The 24,539-nt window shown below is 40.1% G+C and overlaps 1 protein-coding gene across 16 annotated transcripts in view; it reads left to right on the top strand.

Annotated features, from left to right (window-relative positions):
- PHLDB2 (pleckstrin homology like domain family B member 2) overlaps nucleotides 1–24,539 on the top strand; it is a 217,737-nt gene that overhangs the window by 82,762 nt on the left and 110,436 nt on the right. For all 16 annotated transcript variants that reach the window (XM_077883718.1, XM_077883715.1, XM_077883712.1 and 13 more), the window contains exon 2: nucleotides 19,543–19,654. In XM_077883718.1, the coding sequence (XP_077739844.1) occupies nucleotides 19,591–19,654 (64 nt within the window). In that variant the 5' untranslated portion in view covers nucleotides 19,543–19,590. The remainder of the gene's footprint in view (nucleotides 1–19,542; nucleotides 19,655–24,539) is intronic.

The following is a 24,539-nucleotide window of genomic DNA, read 5'->3' as shown; positions in this document are numbered from 1 at the left end:
GGTGGCCTCAGGATCCAGGAGGAAGATCAAGTGTCCGGATCATCCCTTCCGCTTCAGACCAGAATTCTTGATTTAAACAGAGCTGCAATTCTAACAGTGGCCACGGATGAGAGCGGAGATAGGGAATGAATGTTGTGCAACGTGTACCCCCGTTTGTACCCTGGGCTACTCTGCCTGAGAAAATGCTTATCATTACCCTTCCAGAGACTTCCCAATAGGATGTCATTTGAATCAACTCAACTCAGAAATTTCAAATGCAGCAGCGTCACATCACAACGGTACCAGAAAAGGTGGTTATTGTTGAAGGAATAATGGAATCACGTGTCTGTAGAAAATAAGAAGTTAAGGCAAATGATCACGGATCTCAGGGGGCCTCTGTCAAGTAGCCACTCGCTCTGCCATCTAGAACTGTGGAGTAGAGTCTGCATGAAGTTCTTTCACTGGCCCTTGGGCCCACACTGACCCAACGCCACCAAACCATCATAAACCTAGTAACGGCCTGTTTATTTACACCTGCATGGAGACAGATGCGTCCACAACAAACTTACATTGGAGGCAAATTTAAAATCACCACCGGTATACATTATTAACATCTTTCGGATCTTTAGAAAAGCCTGATCATTATAAAATGGAGAATATGTGCTGGGTTCACTAACCATTAAGGGGTAGAGAAGAAAATGTGTCTTCTTGATTTCTCTGTGACTGGCCTGATGTTCCTCACCAGCCTTCTTTCTTCTGGGTAGCAGTGGTGTGTGTGTGTGTGTGTGTGTGTGTGTGTGTGTGTGTGTGTGAGAGAGAGAGAGAGACAGACAGACAGACAGACATTAAGAGACAGAGGGAGAGAGAGAAAGGGGTGGAGGGGAATGGTGTATACATTTAGTTCAGCCCATAGTCTCATCTGTCTCAGCTTGGGTTATTCAGAAAAATGGTTAGTCTTTCAGAGCCCCATTTCCTCCCCCTATTAACCTCCAAGATGGTGTCTGAGTGTGGACATGTAACTCTAGGTAATTGAGAGGAGTCATCATTCTAGGGCCTATCTTGTGCTGCCTGGAGCTCTGCTGGTCCCTTCTGTGGAATGGCTGATCTCAGCTGCTCCCCAGACTGATGACTCTGTTGGCATCTGCTGATGAAAGCCACAGCGGTGTACTTCATAATTTATAGTCTGTCGTCTCAGCTCATCTGGACCGAAGAATTTCTCCTGTAACTCAGCCCCTCCTCAGGGGCACTCTGCATCCTGCCTGAGGTCTGACTGTTCTTCCCTAATGGGTCCCACCTCAGATGTTTGGTTCTGCAACTCCCAACTCCAGAGCCACTTTGCCCTCACTTGGTGACTTGCAGCAAACTTTTCACCACCCCCCCTGGGGCAAGTGGGAATTTGTGAAGCTATTTCGTGTGGGAACAAAACTAAATTTCAGGACTGTCTAATATGTACCATTTTTTTTTTAATATGTACCATTTTTACTTTCATGTGGCAACCTGTTATGGGTTAAAAATTGTGTCCCCCTCCAAAAGATATTTGAAGTTCTAAGCCCCAGTTCCTCAAATTGTGATCTTGTCTGGAAATAGGGTTGTTGCAGATATAAGGTAGCTGAGATAAGGCCAGATGGGTGCAGGATGAGGCCTTAATCCAAAATGCTTACAAGAGAAGAGACACAGGCACAGAAGGGTGGGGGCATTCCCTATGACCACAGAGGCAGACACAGAAGTACTGTGGCTGTAAGTCAAAGAATGCCAAGGACTTCCTGCAAACACCAGAAGCTTGGGAAGATTCCCAGTGGGGTTTCTGAGGGAGTGGGGCCCTATCAACAACTCCTTGATCTCAGACTTCCAGCCTCTGGGACTGTGAGACAAATAAATTTCTGTTGTTTTAAGCCACCCAGTTTGCAGTATTTTGCTATAGCAGCCCCAGGAAATGAATGCACCACCCCAGGAGAGAGCTGGGATCTTTGGGGTCCCAAAGAGGGGACTCCTTCCAACATCCCAAACAGAAGCAAGACAGACGCTGTGGGTTCTCCTCAGTCTAATCTTGCCCTATTCCACCTCCACCTCCACAAGCTCGCAGACTGGGAGTCTAAGCACATGGCTGACTGCCTGCCTCCTGGCTATGCAGCAGGACCCAAATAATTAAGCTTTCCTAGCTTCCTTTTCCTATCTAACTTGGACACTCCTTTTCTAAAGCTCTAGGATTATATCCACTCAGCCTTACTTCTTGGTATATCAAAGAAACCAAAAAAAAGAAAGAAAGAAATGTAAAATACCTTTTTCTCCCCCTCAAAATCTGGTGTTTGAGTCTCTTTGCTGCAGACTCAAATGTGCCACTTGGGATGTCAGCATCAGCTGCTGACTGTCCCATTGTCCCATTGTCTTTACAATTTTAAGTCTCAAGCATGTGGAAGGAACATCACATGCCCCCGCTACGCAAAAGCTTAGGCACAAATGATAGTAGAGAGAGAGCAGTCAGGCACAGCATCTTTTCTCTGTTAACTTCCCCACATGCAGACAACTTGTAACCATGCTTCCTCTTCTCCATGAGAAGTGAAGAGATCCTCGCTACATGCTCTCATCCTCCAATCCATTTGTTGGTCTCCACATTTCCCTCCAGCAGCCTGGACCAGAAATAGCCTGCCAGCCATGCTGTGAGCCATGCAGGTCTCCAGGAATCAGGGGCAGGACTTCTTATAAACAGATCTTTTCTCTGACCCATTAGGTACCTTCTTACTGTATATTAATGGTCATGATAATTTTTCTACTTACTGTATAGCCATGTCTTCTCAGGAGCTCTGGAGTGAGCATTACTGGTGGTCTTCAGCATTCACTGCCCTTTCTTCCTTTCCAATAGAACTACGATATCATTTAGGTGTCCATCCTTTTCTGACACAGCCCATGTCCCTCAGTGGCCTGAGAGTTCAAAAGGTCACCCCATAACTTCCTCCTGTGATTGGTTCTGGAGTGAGCATGTGATCCAAACCTAACTGATGGGGTTCAGAGAGCTTCTGCTAGAGACTGCCAGGAAAAAAGCTTCTTTGTCCTTAGAAGCCCTTCAAAAAGCCAGTCTCCTTGACACTGGACATGGAGGGAAAAGCGTGTGACCCTGATTGCAGCTGGCAGCTGTCTTGCAGTCATGAGGGAAACTATCGTTAGGATGAAGCTTGTGTTTGGCAGAGCTCAGCAATGAAGCATTCCTGACTCTTCCAACTGAAGCCCAGTGAGTCCTTGACATCCAGTTTCATGAGTCAATGACTTTCCATACTATTTAAACCAATTTGAAGGACATATGATTGAGAGTGTCCTAATAGATATAAGCTCTACTGTATATTTTAGAGGTACAATGTGGGGTGGAGGGGGGGGAAGCCATAAATCAATTTAGCTTTTTTAGTCATAAATGCATGAATAATTCTGCCTGGGTGTTCTTGAAACCATGGGGGATTTGTTCCTTTCAGTTCTACTTCTCAACACTTTACCATTCTGTACCATCTCTTGATAGCCTCATCTTACTTAACATTTACTGTATAAATTCAAAGAATGACTCTCCTTGGTGTACTTCTGAGGTTTTTTCCCCCTTTAGCTTTAATATTATCAACAACACAAAGGTGAAAAAACAGAGATAGTAAAAAGGAAGACTTGCTTAAGCCCATAAACTTCCATAATCTGGGTAATCGTCACAAATACAAATCAGTGTAGAACAATTCAACAAACAACAAATGGTATAGAACAATTCAATATAGATTTTCTCTCAAGAGCTGGATCTAACTTTGTGTGAATATACTACTGCTTTGGTGATGTATGAGGATTCTTACCCCACCAAAGGAAAGATCTGTAGGGAGACATTAAGTTATTAGTTTCAAAAGATCCTCTTGTTTTTGAACTCTTAATAAAGCCAAGTGGACTGGGAAATGCTTGGAGTCAGATAAATAGACATCTTCCTTTGGAAGGACACACTAAACCACACTTCCTTTTAAATAAACCCTTATAAGCACTACATTATTATAACAGCTTTTTCACTTGAATGTTCTCAATTTTTGCCTCACTCTAATCATTAGCCTGTAAGAGAGCTGAAAAAACGAAAGGGCGATTGAAGTACAATCAATTCATTTCTCTGGTCGTTTTGAGAAGCTTAATTTACGAAAGAATTCTCTGGAATAAAATCTGGATTCTCTTTAAATCAATCTGCATCTCTTTTTAGTATGTTCATTATAATTAATATAATATAAAACTAAATATTGAATTGTCTTGTCGAATAGTCTTTTATTTTTTTAAGATTTATTTATTTATTTGAGAGAGAGAGAGAATGTGTGCAAGTAGGGACGGGCAGAGGGGGAGAAACCTGAAGCAGACTCCCCAGTGAGTGAGGAGCCTGACTTGGGGCTCGATCTCAGGATCCTGAGATCATGACCTGAGCCAAAATCAAGGGTCAGCCATTTAACCAACTGAGCCACCCAGGAGCACCTTGGAATAGTCTTTTAAGTAACCCTCAAAAATATACCGGTCAGGTAAAACTGTTTCAATATGGTATTTTCTGGAATTATCCAGTTATTCAAAGGGATAAACTTAGCCCACTGGGGACAAATCTACACACATGCTCTTTACTCATGTCTAGAAAGCATAGTCGTCTGAAGTCTATGGGTCCTATTAAGCACTTGCTCCATTTTTCCTTTCTTTGCCTAAATACTGGGGAATCTTGGCAACTTAAACAAAAATTGGACCCTATGTTTTCTCTCAAATACGTAGAGTCAGGGCCCAAGAAAACATAAGATTAGAACAAGGGAGGGGGAATCCTTGAAGTCTAACAGTGATGCCATCATTTGGGCCCGTTAGCCAAGGAAGGAAGTCTGCGATCCTACATTTCTTTGGCAATTTTGCCCAGGGAGGTGTGGTCATGTGGTGAGGGGGTCAGGGTAGGGGTAGAGGGGAAAGTTTGATGAACCAGAACCCTCTGGAAGAGACAGCCTATCTCTAGGAGCCAATCAGAGCTATGTATCTATAATATCTCAGTGTAGGACTGATTCCAGCCAGGACCTGCTGGGTTGTTTGAGTCACTCTTCATCAGTAGCTCCTTCACTTGTAACAAGCACAAGTCCATTCACGGAGAATGACAAGTTGTTCATTATGGCACTTTGGGGACCTATTTAAACCTAGGATGTTTGGAATAAGTAATGCTAACACAAACGAGGAAGCACGCACAACCCTGGGAAAATAAATATCTATCCTATTTATGTAAGCTAATGTTCGATGAATATAAAGCAACTCAATCATCTCTACCTTATTAATATGGATGGGAATTAAAACCTAATCTAAAGATTTCCAAGGAATAAAGGTAGTAAATTTCAGGTAGTATAGATACTTAATTTAATTAATTTAATTTATTAGATGCTTTGACCTGTATGATGCACTCCTTTGTTTTCTTTGTTCTGAAAGCAGATAGTGAGAACCTCTGTATAATGACACTAAATTAAGCTTTACATGATAGAGCAAACGTAATGAAGTTACGGGCTATTATCTTCCATATGCTTAAAAGCAATAATACATAACACACACCAGGTACTTAGTAGTTGTTGAATGCTGAATGAATCATCTATAACAAAACAAAACAAAACAAAACAGGAAGTCGCTTCTCCTGTTATATTTTAATTATATTTTGCAGAATTTTTATTTAAAGTTGACATTAAAATTCATCCAATATGTATCTCTTGGATGGTAAGATGAAGACATTTGACAATTAAAATTTGGCTAAGAAGGCATTAAATTGATTATCTATGTACAAATAAGGAGCAACATATTTTGTGATTTCATAATACATCACAAGCTTTTTTCATGATTATATGATTCTATTAAATGAGAATAAACCACTCTCTTTGGAGGGAATTTAAAGTTGACTCACCGATTCGAGTAAAACATGAATGAGACATTGTGTAAGAAAGCACTTGGTGAAAAAAAAAAAAAAAAAGAAAGAAAGCACTTGGTGAAGTGCTGTGAAGCTTTTGTAAAGCACAGAGTTATCAGAACGGAAGGTGAAGTCAGGCTAGAGGTTCAGTCCCAGGTCGGCTACTTACTGCCTGTGCACTCTTGGGAAAGTGATTTTAACCTCGAAAGCTTTAGTTTTCTCATATGTAAAATGGAAAAGAATAAAACTGTCTAGCTCACACATTTTTAGTGACTATGAAGTAAGCTAATGCACAAAAGGGCCTCATGGCCCTTTATAGCAAGAACCCAGTGAATGCTGGCCATCACCGTCCTCTGTTTCTTCTTCATCATCATCACCAGAGGTTGGAATTTCTTCCTTACTGCTCATCCTACAAAATGTCAAGGCGGCCAAGAAATAATAATGATAATAAGAGAAAAGAAAAACAGAAATAAGCAGAGGTGCTGCTAAATCACATTCTATAATTTCTCACCTACAACAATCTGCGAACTGGTCTCTTCGGGCTTGCCTTCCTCGAGTTGATCCTCCAAGCTTCAAAGTGGCCTATTTAGAACAGAAAACCTGACCATATCCCTCCTCTGATCTCTAACGCAGTGGTTTGGGACCTACTAGGCAGTCTAGGGCCTTTACTATGGTGTCTGAGGAGGGTGTCTTAAAACTGAGCCCCTTCTCGCCCCTACAGCTTCAGTTGTGATCAGATAGACCAGACCTGGCTACCTCCCGGCCAAATCCTACTCCATTAGGACTCAGTTAAGAAAACACAAAAAACTGAGCAACTCAACTGAGACTATGTTACCGCCTTGGAAGCTCTGGGCTCACCCAGTTATCAAACTGTCTTATAAGAACACTACACCGGGAGCTCCTTCTGGGTAGAGCCCCAGGGCTTGCCGCAATACTTGGCATATTCCAGGGGCTCAAGAACTATTTCCAAAGGAAAGGCTGAATGAATAAATGCATGAATATGCATCAGATAACCAGATGCAAAGTATACAGATTTGTAGACTTGCTGGAGCCAAGGGTCCTTGGTGAAAACAATGGAAAGGTAGACATGGAAGTCTGGTAGGAGGTACAAATGTCATTTTCGTAACTAATGAAGCTGTTAAAGGAGGGCATGGCTCAGGGACATGACAGCAGCAGACTTCTAAAACTGCACTCAGTTGTTAGATAGACTTACCCACCAGCGCCCCCGCCCCCGCCCCCCCAGATCTCACAATGTAGAGTGTGGAGAGGGAGACCAGAATGTGTAATTCTTAAGGTCAACTGGCTTCCAACTACTATGTAGAGTCAGTTTATTTCCCAAATGCACCAGTAGGAGAGTTGCCCCTTTTCTTCTGGGTCAGTGAGTCAAGCGGGAGAGAGAGAGGCCCAGAGGGGGACAGCAGCTGATGTCACTTGGACTGGTAAACACGCGGCCATGGGACGTTGCTCTGCTCCCTTCCCGGACAGCCTCAAGGGCACTGATTGATTTATATAATGGCAATATTTCCCAGAAGTGACAGGAAGAGTGGATTGCAAAGATATCTCCAAATTACCTATGGGTCAGTGGATTATCTCTAGACTTTCCTCTCTTATTCCTCCTTTTCAGTTGACCTATGAACACAGACGGAATGACGTACTTGATAAACTTCTTATCGAGATTTTAAAATTGTTTTGCCTTCTGAAAGATCATACTTCCTTTTTTTACTCAATCAATTCAATGAAACCTAGCAAATATTCACCGACACCCCACCAGGTGGCAAGCACAGTAAAATATAGATGAACACACCATAGTGATCATCTACTGGGTCTTTTCTCTTAGGTAGAGGAAAGGGAACTCAGTCAGTTATGAGAGCAAAATAAACAGAGACAAATATTTACTATCTTTTTTTTTTTAGTTTTCAAATGGTTTTCTGAGTAGTTAAATGACTGCTCACCCAGGATTTAAGACATTTCTCTTCTCCTTTCATCAGCATTAATTAAAGACAGGATACTAATGATAAAGGTCATGGAAATCGCTTGAGAGTCATTTATCTTCCCTCATTCTGTCCACATTGCGCCATCTCACAAAGGCCTGCCATCGGCAGAGAGAGGAACAGGGTGAAAGTGTGCACATAGGTTGTTCAAATCTAGCATTACAGCCAAAAAACAACTCAATAATGGATGGACGGTTCCACTTCCCCAAAGGAAGGCATCGTACTTACTCCTTTCTTATCCTGGATTCCTGCATTTTTCATTATTCTTTTGTTGGAAGGAAAAAAGTCTTGAGATCTTACCTTTCTAAGAATCCTATTTGGTTTTTATTTAACTGGATTCTGGAAGGCTGCTCACGTTATTTTACTGGATCTTAAACTCATAACTCTGTTTTCCATTGTTTTTGCCTCATTTTGTCTTACATCTTCTCATCACCAAACCAACAGAACTATTCAAAACAACAAGGTATGATTCCAATTCCTAACAGATTAGGGTTCAGATCTATTCCCAACTCCCAACTTCAACTTTTTAAGACCACAATGGAGCCAAGCTATCATGGAAAAATTGGTAATTTTGTTCCTCCCCCATCATGCTAAAGGATACACAGAGAGCTGCTAAAATGTGGAGGCACATAAAGCCTCCACGGCCTCAGCGTGGTTCCTGGTTGCTGGAAAAGCAGTTTGTCTTCTTCCTCTCATTCCTATCCATCTACTAGACCAATAGCAGGTGCAGGAAGTAACGATTTTCACTCTGGAATAGGTTGGCAGCATCTTCTGCCTGAGGACAAGTAGAGAAACTGAGGCTGGCATTTCTGTTCAGGGAAGAAAGAAACTGACATTAAAGCAATCTGAAGTCTTTACTTGAAATGCTATATTTTTTTCTATTAACTTATGAGAAAGCATATTAATTCATGACAGTGATTTAAAATATATATGTAAGGACGCCTGAGTGACTCAGTGGTTGAGCTCAGGGCATGATCTCGGGGTCCTGGGATCAAGTCCCACACCAAGCTCCCCGCAGGGAGTCTGCTTCTCCCTATGCCTGTGTCTCTGCCTCTCTCTGTGTCTCTCATGAATAAATAAATAAAATATTTCAAAAATAAAAAAATAAAAATTAAATAAAAAATATATGTATAGGGGCACCTGTGTGGCACAGTCGGTTAAGCATCTGCCTTCCACTTAGATCATGATCCAGGGGCTCTGGGATTGAACCCCACATCAGGCTCCCTGCTCGCCTGGGAGTCTGCTTCTCCCTCTGCCTCTGCCCCTCCCCCTGCTTGTGCTCTTTCTCTCTCTCAAACAAATAAATAAAATATTTAAAAATATAAACACCCGAGAAGTGTGTGTATGCAAATGTACCTCCATATACAAGAAATGTATACACATTTATTGGGTATGTACAAATTGCTTATTTCTAAATATCATGAATAAAGAAGAGAGCAAAGAGAGTCAACACATCCCAGCCCTAGCACTGTCAGCATGAATGGCTGTGAGATCTTAGGCAATTAACATACTCCCATGACTTTTCTCTTGCTTTGTAAAGAAAAAAGGGAAAGAAAAGAAAGGCATCATGACACGGTTTTTTGTTATCCCTGTCTCTGTTCCGAATCTACTGGGGAAGAATATGTAAAAGAAACTGATATGAGTAGAATTACAAATATTGTGGGGATTTCTGCAGGCGACTTTGCATATGTGTTTTTAAAATGTCAAATGTATTATTTAATACCTATTCAAGGCAATGCATATTAAATATTGAACAGATTTTAAAAGAGGCTTTTCATGAATTAAAAAAAAAATCATTAGTGGGCTTTGGAGATAATATTCACTTAATAAAATACATAATGTTTCTTTTGCCGAAAGCATTTTGAAGCCATGCAGGGAAATGAGATCTTCCCAGGAGCAGTGATAAACAAATTTCTAGGGTCAATAAGATAGAAGGGGCCCATTTGCAAAAATTTTCTCAGAGTCATCAATTTAAAGCCATCTGGAGAAGCAATCAGTAATCCTGTAATAGAATCCTGGCCCTACAACATACCACTATAATAGTCTGTGTGGAATCCATTTTTATAGTATGTTTACCCTGTATTTAATATGCCCCAATACCCAATATTGTTCAAGGCTAAATTCAAATAAGTGTTATTTCATATGAGACTATGTAGGCAGGATATTTTTATTTGTCCATGTATCTAGACAGATATTTGGATGATACAGATGCTTTGAGTATAGATATAGATACAGATATAGCTATAGAGATATCTCTACAGGAATGTTATAAATGTAAATAAGTTCAAGATGGACATAGACACCTTCATGAAGACTAGTTTCACCAGGAAGAGGTTGCCCTACCTACCAACTCTCACAGTAGGTTGGAAGGCCCAGAGTTAATTATTACAGAATCACTTAGATGGCATGAGTTTTTCTTTAGGATAAACAGGCTGTGTCAGAAAGAGTCATTCCCTCCAATCCTGGGACAGGCAGAAATAGAAAAGATCTGTGGTGCTTTCCTCTGACCCTGCAGCCTGAGCAGCAAGCTCTCTCCAGATCGATCACATCTCCCGACCGGCCTTACCATTACCAGAATCTAGAAGGCCTGTCCAGCTACGCTCCAACCACGATTTAGCCCTGTATAACCAAATACACATTAATCTACATCAAGCCATCATCTCTGCTCTGTAATCATCTTTTCAGACTCTACTGTTTCTATCAACGGTGCTGTTTGCTTATAATGGCATTGAATTTGTAGACTTAAAATGCCTTGTTATGTTTTTATTAAAGAAAAAAAAGCGAAGAACACCAAAAGGTAAAATCATACCAAATTTTCAAAGTATTTAAGACCACTTCACCCCCCACACCTTTCCATGAACACACACACATACACACACATATATGTGACACATTCATGTGTGTGTGTTTATATATGTGTGTATATGTATATATGTTTATAACATGCTGTTTTCACTTAAAACTTATTCAGGTCAGTTTATTTAGGCTTACTTCATTCTCATATTATTCCATTGTGTAGACATACCATGCTTAAGGATACCTTACGATGGTTATTTTGTTTTTTTTTTAACATTATGCTATCACGAACAAGGGCTACAGAAAATATCTTTAAATATATAGCTTTAAGTACTTTTGCTATCATGTCTTTATAAGGCAGATTTTCAGAAGTAAGATTGCTATAGCATACATAGGGTATCCTGTGTGAACAACTTTTAATAAATTCTGCGACATTATTGGGATCAAGTTTGGACTCCTCTTCTCCCTTATACTAATCTTCTCCTTTATAGGCTCCAATTAAAAAAATCTATAGAAACATCACCTGTAATATCATCCTGCCATTTAATCCTGCCCTGACAATTTCTTGGCTATATACTGTTTAGATCCTAACATGCTTGGACACTGACTTTAGTTTCCTAACTGGCTTTTGTTTACCTGGCCTCTCATTCCACATTTAACAGTCATATTAACCTTCTCAAAAATTGCTATGCACAGATCACATCTCTATAACCTTCCATGAGTCCCCATGACCTAAAAAAAAAAAAAAAGAATTTTAACCATGCGTTCAAGATCCTTCACGATCAAGCTTCAGTCTTTCTCATTTTACCCTTATCTGTCCTATTTAAAAATTAGAACTGTAGCATCTAGAATTGTGGTTTGAATTTTAATGTATCTGATAGCAAAACATATGTTCTTACTATCACAATATAATTCAATTCAACAAATATATATTTGACATACGCTCCATGCAAAACACTTCGCTACATGCTAGAGAGGATCAAAATTTTAGAAATAATGGCACACGATTGACAATCATGGTGCTTGCCTCCTTGGCAGCAACAGTGCTTTGTGCTATGCGACCTTGCTTCTGACAATAGCGGTCAAAACAAACGTGGGCACCTAGTCTGGCTGTCAGTTGCTACCTAGTAAGCCACGTCAAAACTCAATTACTTAAAACAATGACAACATTTACGTGGCTCACATATCTGTAATTCAGGTAAAGCTCAAAGGAGATGCCTCAGCATAAGCTATGGTGGCTTGAAGGTTAGGACTGGGAATCATATGAAACCACTGAAGTTATGGGGCCATAGAAACCAGGAGGAAGAACCCCAATTCTGTTCACTTTTATGCATATCCCCAACAGGGCATGGTACCAGATGCATAACAGATGCTCAGATATGTCGTAGGAAGAAATATGTGAATGACTAGAAAAAGGGAGCACAAAAAGAGGCGTAAGTTAGCGGGGAGAAAGATGAAATTATATTAGAATTATATAGAGTTTGAAGTTCCAGTGATAGTTCCCTACTGGGATTTCTAGCAAGTTAGTCAAGTGGGTCTGTGGCCCAGAAGAGAATTGAGGGGAAATGTTTAAGAAGCCATGAACAAGGTGAGGCTTTGACTGGATGAGACTGCCAAGGAGGAGTGAATAGAGGGAGACCGATGACTAATGCTCCAGCAAAATAATACGTGATTAATACTATAGGCTCAGACTCTGAACACCTGGATTTAATGCCTGTAACATTTGCTTCACTACTTACTAATTATGTGTTTTCTTGGGCTTAGCTATTTAAATCTCTCTGTACCCTGGTATCTTGTTATAACATTGTTATAATAATAAAATCTACTCCATAGGGCTATGGATTAAATAATATAATGCCTGCAAAGTACTTAGTTTTTAAAACTATTATATTTTTTTTAACATCTAAAGTTTAGGAATGAGCAGAGAAAGAGCCAGAGAATAATGCTGAGCTTCAGTGAAGGCCTTAGGAAAGCTTATATAACAGTCCTGATAAATGTTCACAGGAATAAATTGTCTCCTTTCCAAAATGGTTCTAGGACGATCTCTCTTACGTTAGATGCAGTTACAGTTACATGCATTGAGTTTCCAAACATCAGAGTTGCTGATTTTGTTAATAAAAAAGGGGGGTAACATGGTGAGTAGTATTTCCCATACCAACATTTCACAAAGTTTGTGCTTTTTGGGGTGGTATAGTGATGCATTGTGTGAAAAAAATATGTTCTATACTCAAATAAATTTGAGAAATGCTGGATTATACAGAATTAAATAGATGTTTCCTTAAATGCATCTGTTAACATGAGCCATGGTTGGCTAAGAAAGGGCTATCAAGAGCACCATTTTCCAGATTCTTGTAAGTTTTTCTACAGATCATTCTGCTAACCCAACATGTAGAACACAATGTCTCAAAGTTAGCCAAGGAGGAATCTCTTGAGAAATTTCCTTAAAAAATCCATATTATTGGGGTACCTGAGTGGTGGGTGGTGAGCGTCCAACTCTTGGTTCTGGCTCAGGTTGTGATCTCAGGATGGTGAGATCAAGCCCCAAGTCAGGCTCAGGGCTCATGGCAGAGTCTGCTTAAGACTCTCTCTCTCTCTCTCTCTCTCTCCCTTGAACTATAAATGAGTTTAAGATGCGGATTTCTGCAGATAATTCATGAAAGCTAATGATTTGATATCAGAAAAAGTATAATTGTGGTAAAGTAGTTGTAGGTTCTCCATGTAAAGAAATTTGAATTATCATTTCATGGAATTAGTGGAAATCTAATAGATTTCCCAGAATCCCCAACAGAACTTTGACACAAAGTCAGACTCTAATTTAAAAAAAAAATTTTTTTTTTTTTAACTTGCCTAGAACTTGTATCTAACACAGTAGGGACAGTTGTATTTCTGTGTACCTGTTTAAAATTTAATCTAAGACCAGTCTTCTTACCTAAGATTTACTTGGAGACCAATCAGGGCCAATAATACACAACCTAAGAGATGTATTGTTAAATCTAACCTAAAAGAGATTGTCCTAGGGGCACCTGGGTGGCTCAGTGGTTGAGCGTCTGCCTTTGGCTCAGGGCGTGATCCCAGGGTCCTGGGATCAAGGCCCACATCAGGCTCCCCTCCCGCTTCTCCCTCTGCCTGTGTCTCTGCCTCTCTCTGTGTGTCTCTCATGAATACATTTTTTTAAATCTTAAAAAAAAAAAAAAAAAAAAAAAAAAGATTATCCTAGAACCATTTTGGAAAGGAGACAATTTTTTCCTGTGAGCATTTTATCAGGGAAGAATTCAACAAAGAGTGAATGGCTTACCATATTTCTACTTATACAGTCCTATTAAAACTTTTTTGGTAAAAATAAAAAGATAAAAGTATGGCATCACTTTCAAGCTTCTCTCTACACACTCAAGGAATTGTGCCTTTTGTATGTCTGACAAGATGGGTTTTGGCTGTGGTCATTCCTGGCCTTTCCCAAAACCTCTGGCACACAGAGGATGGGAGTGAAGGTAAATTAGTCTATGAAAGGCCACCTGTGCTACACTTTTCCAGACTGAAACAAACAAACAAACAAACAAACAAAAAAAAAACCCCAAAGAGATAAAACCATTAAATGCAACACACCATCCTAAACTAGCTCCAGTAAAGAATACCGTTGCGACAATTCATTAAACTTGAAAAGAGTTTGTGAATTCAATACTAGTGTCAATGATAATTTCCTGATTTTGATCCTGATACTGTGAGTTTCTGGAGAATGTTCTTGTTTGATGGGTTACATCAGCAAACCAGTAATGACAGGCACCATGTTCAAAACTTATTTCCGAATGGTTCTGGGAAAAATATCCTTTGTGTTCTTCTTGCAGCTTTTCTGAAGCTTGAGGTTATGCTAAAACTAACAAGACTAAAATGTAGTCTTAAAATTAAATGTAATATTAATAAATTAACATTTATTGTATAGTTTGTGTTTATTGTTGATTTTTTCAGGTTCTCTGAATAAACTATCGTATCATCTGAAAATAGTGTTACTTCTTTTCCGATTCTTGTGCCTCCCACTGTTCTGTCTTTTTAAATTGTGCTGGCTAATATCTCTAGAACGATGTGCAAGAGTAGTAGTGGAGATAGCAAGATTTGTATACATAATAAGCTTCTTGACTCTTTCCTAATCTTAGTGGAAATGTCTCTAGTATTTCTTCATTAAGTACATTAAGTTCATTAAGGCCCTGGTTTTAGGGCCAAGGTGTTGTGGTCAGGAAATATGCATCAATTCTTATTTTCTTGAATGTTTTTATCAGAAAGTTTTTTGTCAAAAGTTTTTTTTTCCCTATAGGGCATAATCACATAATTATTCCTCTTACATCTACTAATTTTTTGTTTATATGACTAGATTTCCTAACACCGAATCATCCTTGCATCCCCGAAATAAATCTCACTTGGTCATGGTATATTTTCTTAATGTGATATTTGTTTTTGAATTAATCTGTGTTTTTGCATTGACATTGGATGATTGCTTGCAAAAGTATTCAAGTGTTAGAATCACATTCCTCCATACTGCTTGGAGCAGAGCAGTCTCCACCAAGGGCACTTGGTGACAATGGAAAAGTTGTGGGCGACAGGGGTAATGGGGAGATGGAGAGATCTGACTTCAGAGTCACACACACCTTTTGAAGGCTGCTGGCCCCCTTTGTTGACTTTGTGACCTGGGAAAAGTTCTTTCTTCTCTCCTACCTTCAGTTTTCTCATATGTCAGTTGGGTGAACCCACCACAATAAATGAGGTGGGGGCTAAATGACATCTGCAAAATCTGCAACCCAAAGCCTGGCACAATGGAAGCTCACAACAGCATTGCAATGTTTTATTACAAATATTTTTCTTCTGTTGCTGCTCACGTTATAAAGGAAGTGGTGCTGGAATATATGTGAAGAGATGTCGTGGTTTCCATAGACACTCGATGTCTCGGTGTAAATGGTCCCCAGCATTTTGCTACGATTACTGAGCACAGAGATTGAGCAGCTCAGTGAGCTGGGTGTGTATTTTGTCTCTGCCTCTACAGCCACCCCATTCTATACCAGAGGTTCGTATGTGGATAGTTAGCACTTGCTGAGTGCCAAGTGGGGCCAGGAGGGAGGACCGTGAAAGGAATGGAAAAAGAAGATACAATTTCTTGAGACTCTAGTCCATGCCAGGGACTACTTCACGTATATCTGCAGTTAAATCGGTGAGGAAAGCTGAGAGGTAGCATCAAGATCTCAAAACCTGAGAGAAGCATCTCAAGAGGCAATAAATAGGTAGGGGCATTTTTTCTCTGCCTAGGAGTCAAGATTGGCTTCTGTTCTTTTCTCTTCTCTTCTTTCTCACTCAGACCTCTCCAAATGGAGGGGAATGGAGAGATATAGTCTCTCTGGGCTGAGTTCCTGGCTCCTTTATCTCTTAGTGTCCTGCACATCAGGAAGCCACCCTGGACAAGGTAGTAGCCCTGCTTCTAAGACTCCTAAGTGAGGAGGAGGTAAGGATAGTGCTAATTTATTGATGTGTTTACTCTACAACTCTTTATTACTGACATATTTATTTTACAACCCTTTATTTGGATGGCAGGGATGAAAATGCTATCTACTGCTCTCAGATTGGTCGAGGGCTCCTACAAAATGCTGTGGGAGTGCCAGGGAAAAAGGGATTGGCCTAAAGACACTGGCATTTTTGCCAAACCTAGAAACTTGGAGCTAAGTAGAAGAGCAACATTTGTGGGAAACAGCATAGATCGGGTATTTAAGAAAGAGACACAGACACAGTCCATATATTTTGTTTCTGTCTCTTTCTTGCTGTCAACCTTGGACAAGTTCCTTATGTTTTCTGAACTTTAATTATATTGTCTGCAAAATAAGAAAACGTACCTAACATATAGGTGTTTGTGGCAAAGATTAAAGGAGCTAATGCAGGTCAAACACTTAGCACAATGCCTGGTTCATGAATCCCCAAGTAACAAGGCTATTATTATTATTATTAATTATTATTATTATTATTATTATCTGGTCTTCAACAGTGTTCTTTAGGTCTTGTCTCTGTCCATAGTCCTTTCCTCAGACCTTGAGCTTCTTTCTTTAAAACAAATTACTGAAATGTAATTCCTACACCATAAATTAATCAGTTTAAATTATAGACTTTAATGGTTTTTAATATGTTTCAGAATGTCCCACAATCTAATTTTAGAACATTTACATTAACCCCCAAAAGAAAACCCATATCCATTAGCAGTCATTTCCTATCCCACCCCCCCTACCCTACCCCACCCCACCCCCGGCTCTCCCACAGCCAGTTCTAGGCAACCACCAATCTACTTTGTCTTTATAGACTTGCCTATTCGGAACATTTTATATAGATAGAATCGTATAAGATGTGGTCTTTTGTGACTGGCTTTTTTCACTTAGCATAGTATTTCCGAGGTTTGTCTGTGTTGGAGCATCCTTTCCTTTTTACAGCCAAATAATATCCCATCATACAGATATACCACATTTCATTTATCCATTCACCTGTTGGAGGACATATGAGTTGTTTCTGTTTTTTGGCTCTTACGAATAATGATGACGTGAACATTTGTATGTAAGTTATATGTGAATATATGTTTTCATTTCCTTGGGATATAGGCCTACAAGTAGAATGGCTGGAACTTATGGCAGCTCTGTGTTTAACCATTTGAGGAACTGCCACATTGTTTTCCAAAGTGGCATTTTACATTCCCACAAGCTCCTTGCTAGTATCCTGTCCAATATTTGTTTTTATCTCTTTTTCCTTAAAGCCACCCCAGTGGGTATGAAGTGGTATCATATTGTGTTATTGATGTGTTTTTTTCCTGATGATTAATTATGTTCAGCATCTTTTCACCTGCTTATTGGCTATTTGTATATCTTCTCTAGAGAAATTCAGATCCTGTGACCATTTTGAATTTTAAGAGTCCTTTCACGTTCCAGATCAGATGTATGATTTGCAAATATTTTCTATCATTCTGTGGGGTGTCTTTCCCTTTCTTATGGCATTATTTATAACACGAAGTTTTACAGGCTTATTTTTAATATAACTTATGGCAGACTATATTTCAGCATTTATCTCCTACAAAAATGCTCAAGCTGGTGGACCTTCCATGGGAGAGTTGGCTTTGTATTTCACTGACAACCACGAGGCCCTCGGCATGTAAAAATCCTTGACTCTTATTGCTTCCTGCCATAGTCATTGAGCCATGTGGGCATCGTCCTTTATGTGCTCTACTGAAAGGAGGACCACTTCTTCTAGTCAAGGCCAACCCTCAAACTGGGTTCTTAACTCAGTCCTCACTCTCTCCCACAACTTTGCTCCATCACTTCATCTCCCTCTCTTCTAGATCTTTACCATTGCCCTCTCTATCTTCTCTCAGCATATAAACCAACTTAGCTTACTCCCTCCCATTTTAGAAAAAGCAAAACTTCTCATGATCTGACCCTCCAAATTTCCAACACTAGCCATAGTCTCTACCCTGCACTTTACTTGGATGCCCTACTGACATATTCCAAATCAACACATCTAAGATTGAATTCCCTCCCTCACTCTACCTCTGCTCCACTTACTTTATTTCCATTCTTAGATAATGGCACCATCATCTACCAAAATCACACCAGACTCTCCCTGTACCCACATTCCAGTACCAACAAATTTTCTTAAGTTATCTTGTGCTGGTAAGATATCTGTATCTATCTCTAGGCCTATGCCTATTTCTATATCTATATGTATATTACAGTCTGAACCTTATTGTCTTAAACAAATACCCTATTTTGGTTTCTTAATATCTCTACCTAGAAATATCGTATAGACCTCTAAACGATCTTTCTGCCTCTAGTTCTGTCACCATTAAAACCCATCCTCCTTAACATACCAAGAACAATTAAAGCAAAACCTGTTACTCTTTCAGCATCTGAATGGTAGATAAGGGTTGTTAACCTTACAAGGTAATATGCGTTATTGGTTATGTGATTTTTTATAACTCTCTTGTTCTTCCGGAGCTTTCCATCTCTCATCTGTGAAATGGGAATGAAAATACCTAGTCTTAGAGTCACTGTGAAAATTGGATGAGAAATATTTGGCATTGTAGGGCACCTCTGAGTCTGCAGAGAACATTAGACTCATTTGAGAGCTAAAGAAAGGCCCGACTTAAAGTCAGGAGCTCCTTGGGGAACTCCTTTTTTTTTTTTTTAAGATTTTTATTTATTTATTTGAGACAGAAAGCACAAGTTGGGTGGGGGAGGGGCGGTCAGAGGGAAAGGGAGAACCAGGCTCCCCACTGAGCAGGAAGCCTGAGGTGGAGCTCAATCCCAGGACCCTGAGGTCATGATCTGAACCGAAAGCAGTCGCTTAACTGACTGAGCTCCACAGGCATCCCTCCTTGAGGAACTCTTAAGAACAAAGATATTGTGGGTTTTTTTTTTCTATAATATGAGATGTTGTAAAAATTAATAGAAATAATAAAGACAAAAAAAAAAAAAGAAATAATAAAGACAAAGTACCTAACAGAATGTCTCGCAAAACATGGGACAAAACATAGAAAATAAGTGACAACAAAATCCAAGCTGAAACAACTATGCTGAAAATTGATTCTTCTAAGTATTGACCATACTCTTGTTGACATCTGTTTTTTTAAGTCTGTAACAATTCTACCCAAAAGTGAGCTTTTGTTGGTGGTGGTTGGTGGTGATGGGGTTTAAATTTGTCATTCTAAAGGATAGTCAGCAGGGGGATTATAAATGATCCAGGATGTATGTTTTCCAAATTCAATAGCAGTTAGCATTCCCCAGATGTTAGCTCTGCTGACCTTTGGTTTTCAGAGGTCGCCTTGGCTTCCCAGTCATGGTACTTTTCTTTTCTCACTGAGTACAGGCTGGCATCCATCCCAGTTTCTCCTTTGAGATTCAGCAGAAGACCCTGATGGAGGAGGACAATACTCAGAGGGAGGAGGCCAAGCAAGAGGGAGCTGACGAGGTGCATGTCGGTAAGAACTCTCGGTGTGCATTTCACTGGTGGAGATTTTCAGTAAATATGTACCAGTGCCTACTGTCTGCCATACCTGCTGGGAATGATCTGGCATTTTCCAGCGTAAATGCAAGAAGTCCAGTAAGCACCAGAAAAATAGCCGGAGGCCAACAATCCTTGTCTAGAGCTCCAGTCATGTGCTTACTTACCTCACTGAGGACAGGTTGAGGTTTGTTTAGACCAGAGATTGAATGACAAGCAGGCCAAAGCAACTGGTGTGGAGAGGTCTTTTTCAGTGACTCAGCAGTCATTCAAAAATTAAAGGCCACACAAAAAAGGGATGAGATGGGATGCACAGGGAAAGGCATTCCATTTTTTGGGCACTCTAGAAGAACAGCTGATTTTGCTACCTCCTTCCAGGAGGGCAGAGGACCCCCAGCCATTTCCAATCCACAGGGCTTGCAGTGCGAGTTGAAATCTGTAATGTATTCCCTCTGCATTCAAAACAGAAAGAATGGACTCATAAAATGCATATTTTCCTTAATATTTTTTATTATCCCTCAGATGATCAAGTCACAGTGGGCATGGGAGAGGCTGTTCAGAGATATGTTGGGGACGGGGTGTCAGTTAACCTCACTAGTATTTCCCCACCATGAGCTGACTATCTCTGCACTGCAAAGCCCTCTTCTATTAAGGGAGAGTGATTTCATGCTAGATTTAAATTTTAATTGACTCATTCTGCTAAGTTCAAGATATAGAAGTTAAAATAGAAAGCCTCTGTATCAGTATAGGTTCTCCACATAATCTCTCTCTACATATATACACACATATATGGAGTGAGGGAAGAGAGAGAGATTGATGGATTGATTGATTTTACAGAATTGTCCGCTGTGGTTGGGAAGCCTAGCAAGTCTGAAGTCTGTAGGGCTGGCCACAGGCTGGAAATTTAGGCAGTGTTTCTGTGTTGTAGCCTCAGGGAGAATTTCTTCTTTGGGAAACCTCAATCTTTACTCTTAAATTCTCTTCTATTGGATGAAACCTAATCACATTCAGAGGGCAATTTGCTTTACTCAAAGTCTACTTATTTAAATGTTAATTATATGTAAAAAAAAAATCTTCATAGCAACATCTAGACTCTTGTTTGACCAAACAACTGGGCACCATAACCTAACTAAGTTGGCACAAAATTCACCATCACTGTCTTCTTACTTTACCAAGGCCAGGGATAAGATTGGGATAAGTTTTCTGGAAAGTATGTTTTCTGAACTGCTGTTCTTATTAAGAAAGAGATTAATGAATACGATACGTGCAAAAAGCCATAAGTAGTGTATTGTGATTGAAACTGGCCCTCCTTGCAGGGAGAGAGGGAGGAAATGGTAAGTTACTCACTGGGAAACTAACCTGAACTAAGCAAATGATTTATTTTTTTGTTTATTTGCTTAATGCTAAACTGAAGATTCTGGATTTATTTTATCTAAAGTCTTGATCACTAAAGAATTCTTAAGCATTGAAGTGATGAGATTAGATTTTCAGTATTCAAGACCAATTCATGTGGTTATTCAACAAATATTTTATGGTGTCTCTCATGCTTAAAGTACTGTGGGAAGCACTGGGCATATAATGGTGACACGCATAGAAGAGTCCCTGACTCAAAGCTGAGATTTTAGTGGAGATGCGAGAAAAGAAAAAGACAAATAAAATATTTATGAATTTTAATTAGTTTTGTTGAGACCAGAGGCTTGATTTGCAAGTTTACAATTCCAAGCTGCCTACTGGTGTCCACTGGGCCATCACATTCTTGTCATAAGTGTAAAGTTTAAATACTGAGTAATCACTCAGCAACAGCCCTATAACCTCATCCCCTCTTCCACCAAGACACATGGGTTTTGATGCTTTCTCTCTTTCCAAAATGTGGATCTTAGCTTTCCCTTTAGACTCTTCCACCTCCTATTACCTTGGGTGAGTCTTGCCAACCACAAGACTTCCGTGCTCCTAGATCCAGGGATAATGAAACTATATCTCCCCTGAGCCCTGGAATTGCTCCTGACCTTCTCTAGGGGTGAGGTTAAGAATACCAGGTGATCAATGAAGGCAAAGGGGGTTGAGAAAAGAGTACTACCGACAGATATTTAAGAGTTAAAGATGATAAGGTTTAGCAGTAGATTGGTAATAGGGGTTGGGGAAATTTTCCAAACTAGGGGTTTGAATGACTGACTATAAGGGGATGATTTATATTTAATTATGATAACAAAGAAGGAGGGTTGAGGGATGTACATGGGATAAGGGCATGATGATTTGGGCATGTTGGATCTCCTCTGCCCAAGGGACTCCCTGTTAAGGTGTACAGTATGTGATCACCACCTTCCTTCCTGTGCAACCTCAACCCTCCTCTTTCTTGTACTAAGGATGGTGACAGCTGGAATGGAAAACAAGGGGTTGATATTTCCAATAGGATCAAAGCATTCAACTATTCACAAAGTCCTAGAGAATTTAACATGAAATGCTAATAGCCCAAGAGAGATAAAACTTTCTTTTGAGAACTAATTATCAGTGAGTTATTTATTAGGGGTAATGTTACTCTCCATCCATATGGCTCCTTTAAAATTGACTGTGTAAAGAATTTTCCACCCGGATAGTCACTTTGATGAACTTCAGGAGCCAGATGGGATGAGGGACAAAACTAGCTTGTGTAATAGGAAAACAATAAACCACATTAGGGCTTGTCTTGATTGCATTGCCCATCAATGCTAACAGACCAGAGAAATGGAGAGTTCTTAAGTGATTTCTTCCCACCAGCATTGCTGCTATTGGGGATCCCCAGACTTTATCTGGGCTTTTTTTGTAGAGTAAACAGAGAGACAGCTACTGCTCTACCAGCAGGCTTAGGATAGGGGGAAAGAAATATCCCCTTTAAAAGTATCCATATTTGCCTTCTTGACTAGCAAATTCATTTCAGTGTATGCAACTTTTCCCTTGTACCTTGTTGGGTTGAGAAGCCTTTATAAAACTAACTTTAATATTAATATTAAAGGTACAATGTATTCATCTACCCATGTTAAAATTCAGGAGATTCTTATGTCAACCTTATAAATGCAAGGCCAATACCTCAGGAATCAACCTCTTCAATGATAAGAGAAACTCTTTTAAATAGAGGGGTTTTTTTTGGTTCCTGTTTGAGAAACAGTAAATGAATTTCAATTTCTTTAGTCATAATTGTAACTCATAGAAACTTGGTTCTTGACAATGGCCAGAAATTCAAATGAGTCTAGAAGAACTGTACTAGCCATAAACATCACCATCTGTACCTCAAAAATAAATGCTTCAAACAACTATGTAGAACTTACTGAGTATTGACACTAAGTCTCTAGCCAGCGTTGGGTTCTGTACACAAGTGTTTTTGTCAGCTCTCTTAACAATTCCCTTGAGAGAAACAATGCAATTATGCCCATATGTGAAATATTACAAAAAAGGGCAAGCAAGTAGCCCCAAGCTCCTAGTGACACAACCAGTTCACTGGAACATTAAGTCATTGAATTTCCAGTCCTACAGTTGGCCCAACAGCCAAAAGGTACCTGTTTTGTGCTTATTTCCGTGAGAATCTTAAGATCTGTAACTATGGAATCATCATAACATGAGAATAAGAATGGCAGTCAGGAGTGGGGAGGAGGGATTCAGTGTCTTAACTGGGCCTGTAATGAATATTCAACTGAGCAGCCTTGATTGGATTGACAGCTTTGTTTAACATATTAGGAAATAGAATCCAATTTCTTTATTGGAGTTTCCAAACTGTGTGGCTGGAGCTCATCTTTCTCTTTCATCCTAGCCCCATATAATCAGCGTCTACTTCCTACACAGCCACCGGCTCTTCCTGTATTTGTCCAGCAAGGAGGAGCCAGTGCAAGTTTAGAGCAAGGAAATGACCTAATTAAAATGGCATTAGACATGAAATCTAAAAGTCAAAGCCTTATCCCTCCCCTCCCCTGCCCTCCCCTCAAATCTGGCCTCAGTTCCCCCCCCCCCCCCCCCCCCCCGCCCCATTATCTCTCACCCCTCCATCCCATGTACCGTGAGCTCAGGCAGCCTGTGTTACTCTTCACTTCCCTAATCCACTTTGGCTTTACTGTCCCTTTGCTTTGTTAACGTTATCTCTTTTGTCTAGAAGACCCTTTCTCCATAGGAGGGTCACATCCATTGTCTCATTGGGCAAAGATATCCCCTCCTCTGAACTCATTTGTATCCCTTTTTACCGTATGTTTTATAGTAGATTACCATGTTACACTTATAGGCTCAGCAGTAAATTCTTTATATAGAGACACATAGCAAATGATTTATTTTAGCTCCATCTTCTACTCATCTAGGCCCGTCGACTGGAACTCAGTAGATGCTTAGTAAATTTGCCTTTGGGATTAACAGTCCTCGTATTCTGAATCCTGGCCCCTGCTCTGATTTGTCAGAAATCTCTAAAGCAGTGAGGTCTGTCTAGATCTGACATGTCAGTCCGAACACTTAATCCCTGTCCAACGTGGCTCAGAAGAATTATACTATCTCTTCTCTTATCATATTATAACATGTCGTAGCCTAGGATATCGTGAGGGAATCTGAAATCAAGGAGTGAGGTAACTGGAGAGATAGTGAAAGTCAGATGAAAGGGAACAGGAAGAGGAGTAGGAGATAAGCTGAGCTTCCTGCAGGATGGAGGAGCAGTGCTCATGGGGTACTGTTTTTTTCTGGGATGGGCAGAGAAGCTACAAAGACACTTCAAGTCTGCCCCTCAGGAAAAGTCAACCAATCCAGACTCTTCGAATGATTAGAAAAGTGGGCCTGATAAACACTGCTGACATAGGTTAATCTAAAGTATACACACACACTCACACACACACACACACACACACACTCCCAGCATC

The sequence above is a fragment of the Canis aureus genome, chromosome 35 (assembly GCF_053574225.1).
Source record: "Canis aureus isolate CA01 chromosome 35, VMU_Caureus_v.1.0, whole genome shotgun sequence".
Classification (NCBI taxonomy): Eukaryota; Metazoa; Chordata; class Mammalia; order Carnivora; family Canidae; genus Canis; species Canis aureus.
Note: the sequence above shows the minus strand (reverse complement) of the source record. Positions and strands in the feature narration are given on the sequence as shown.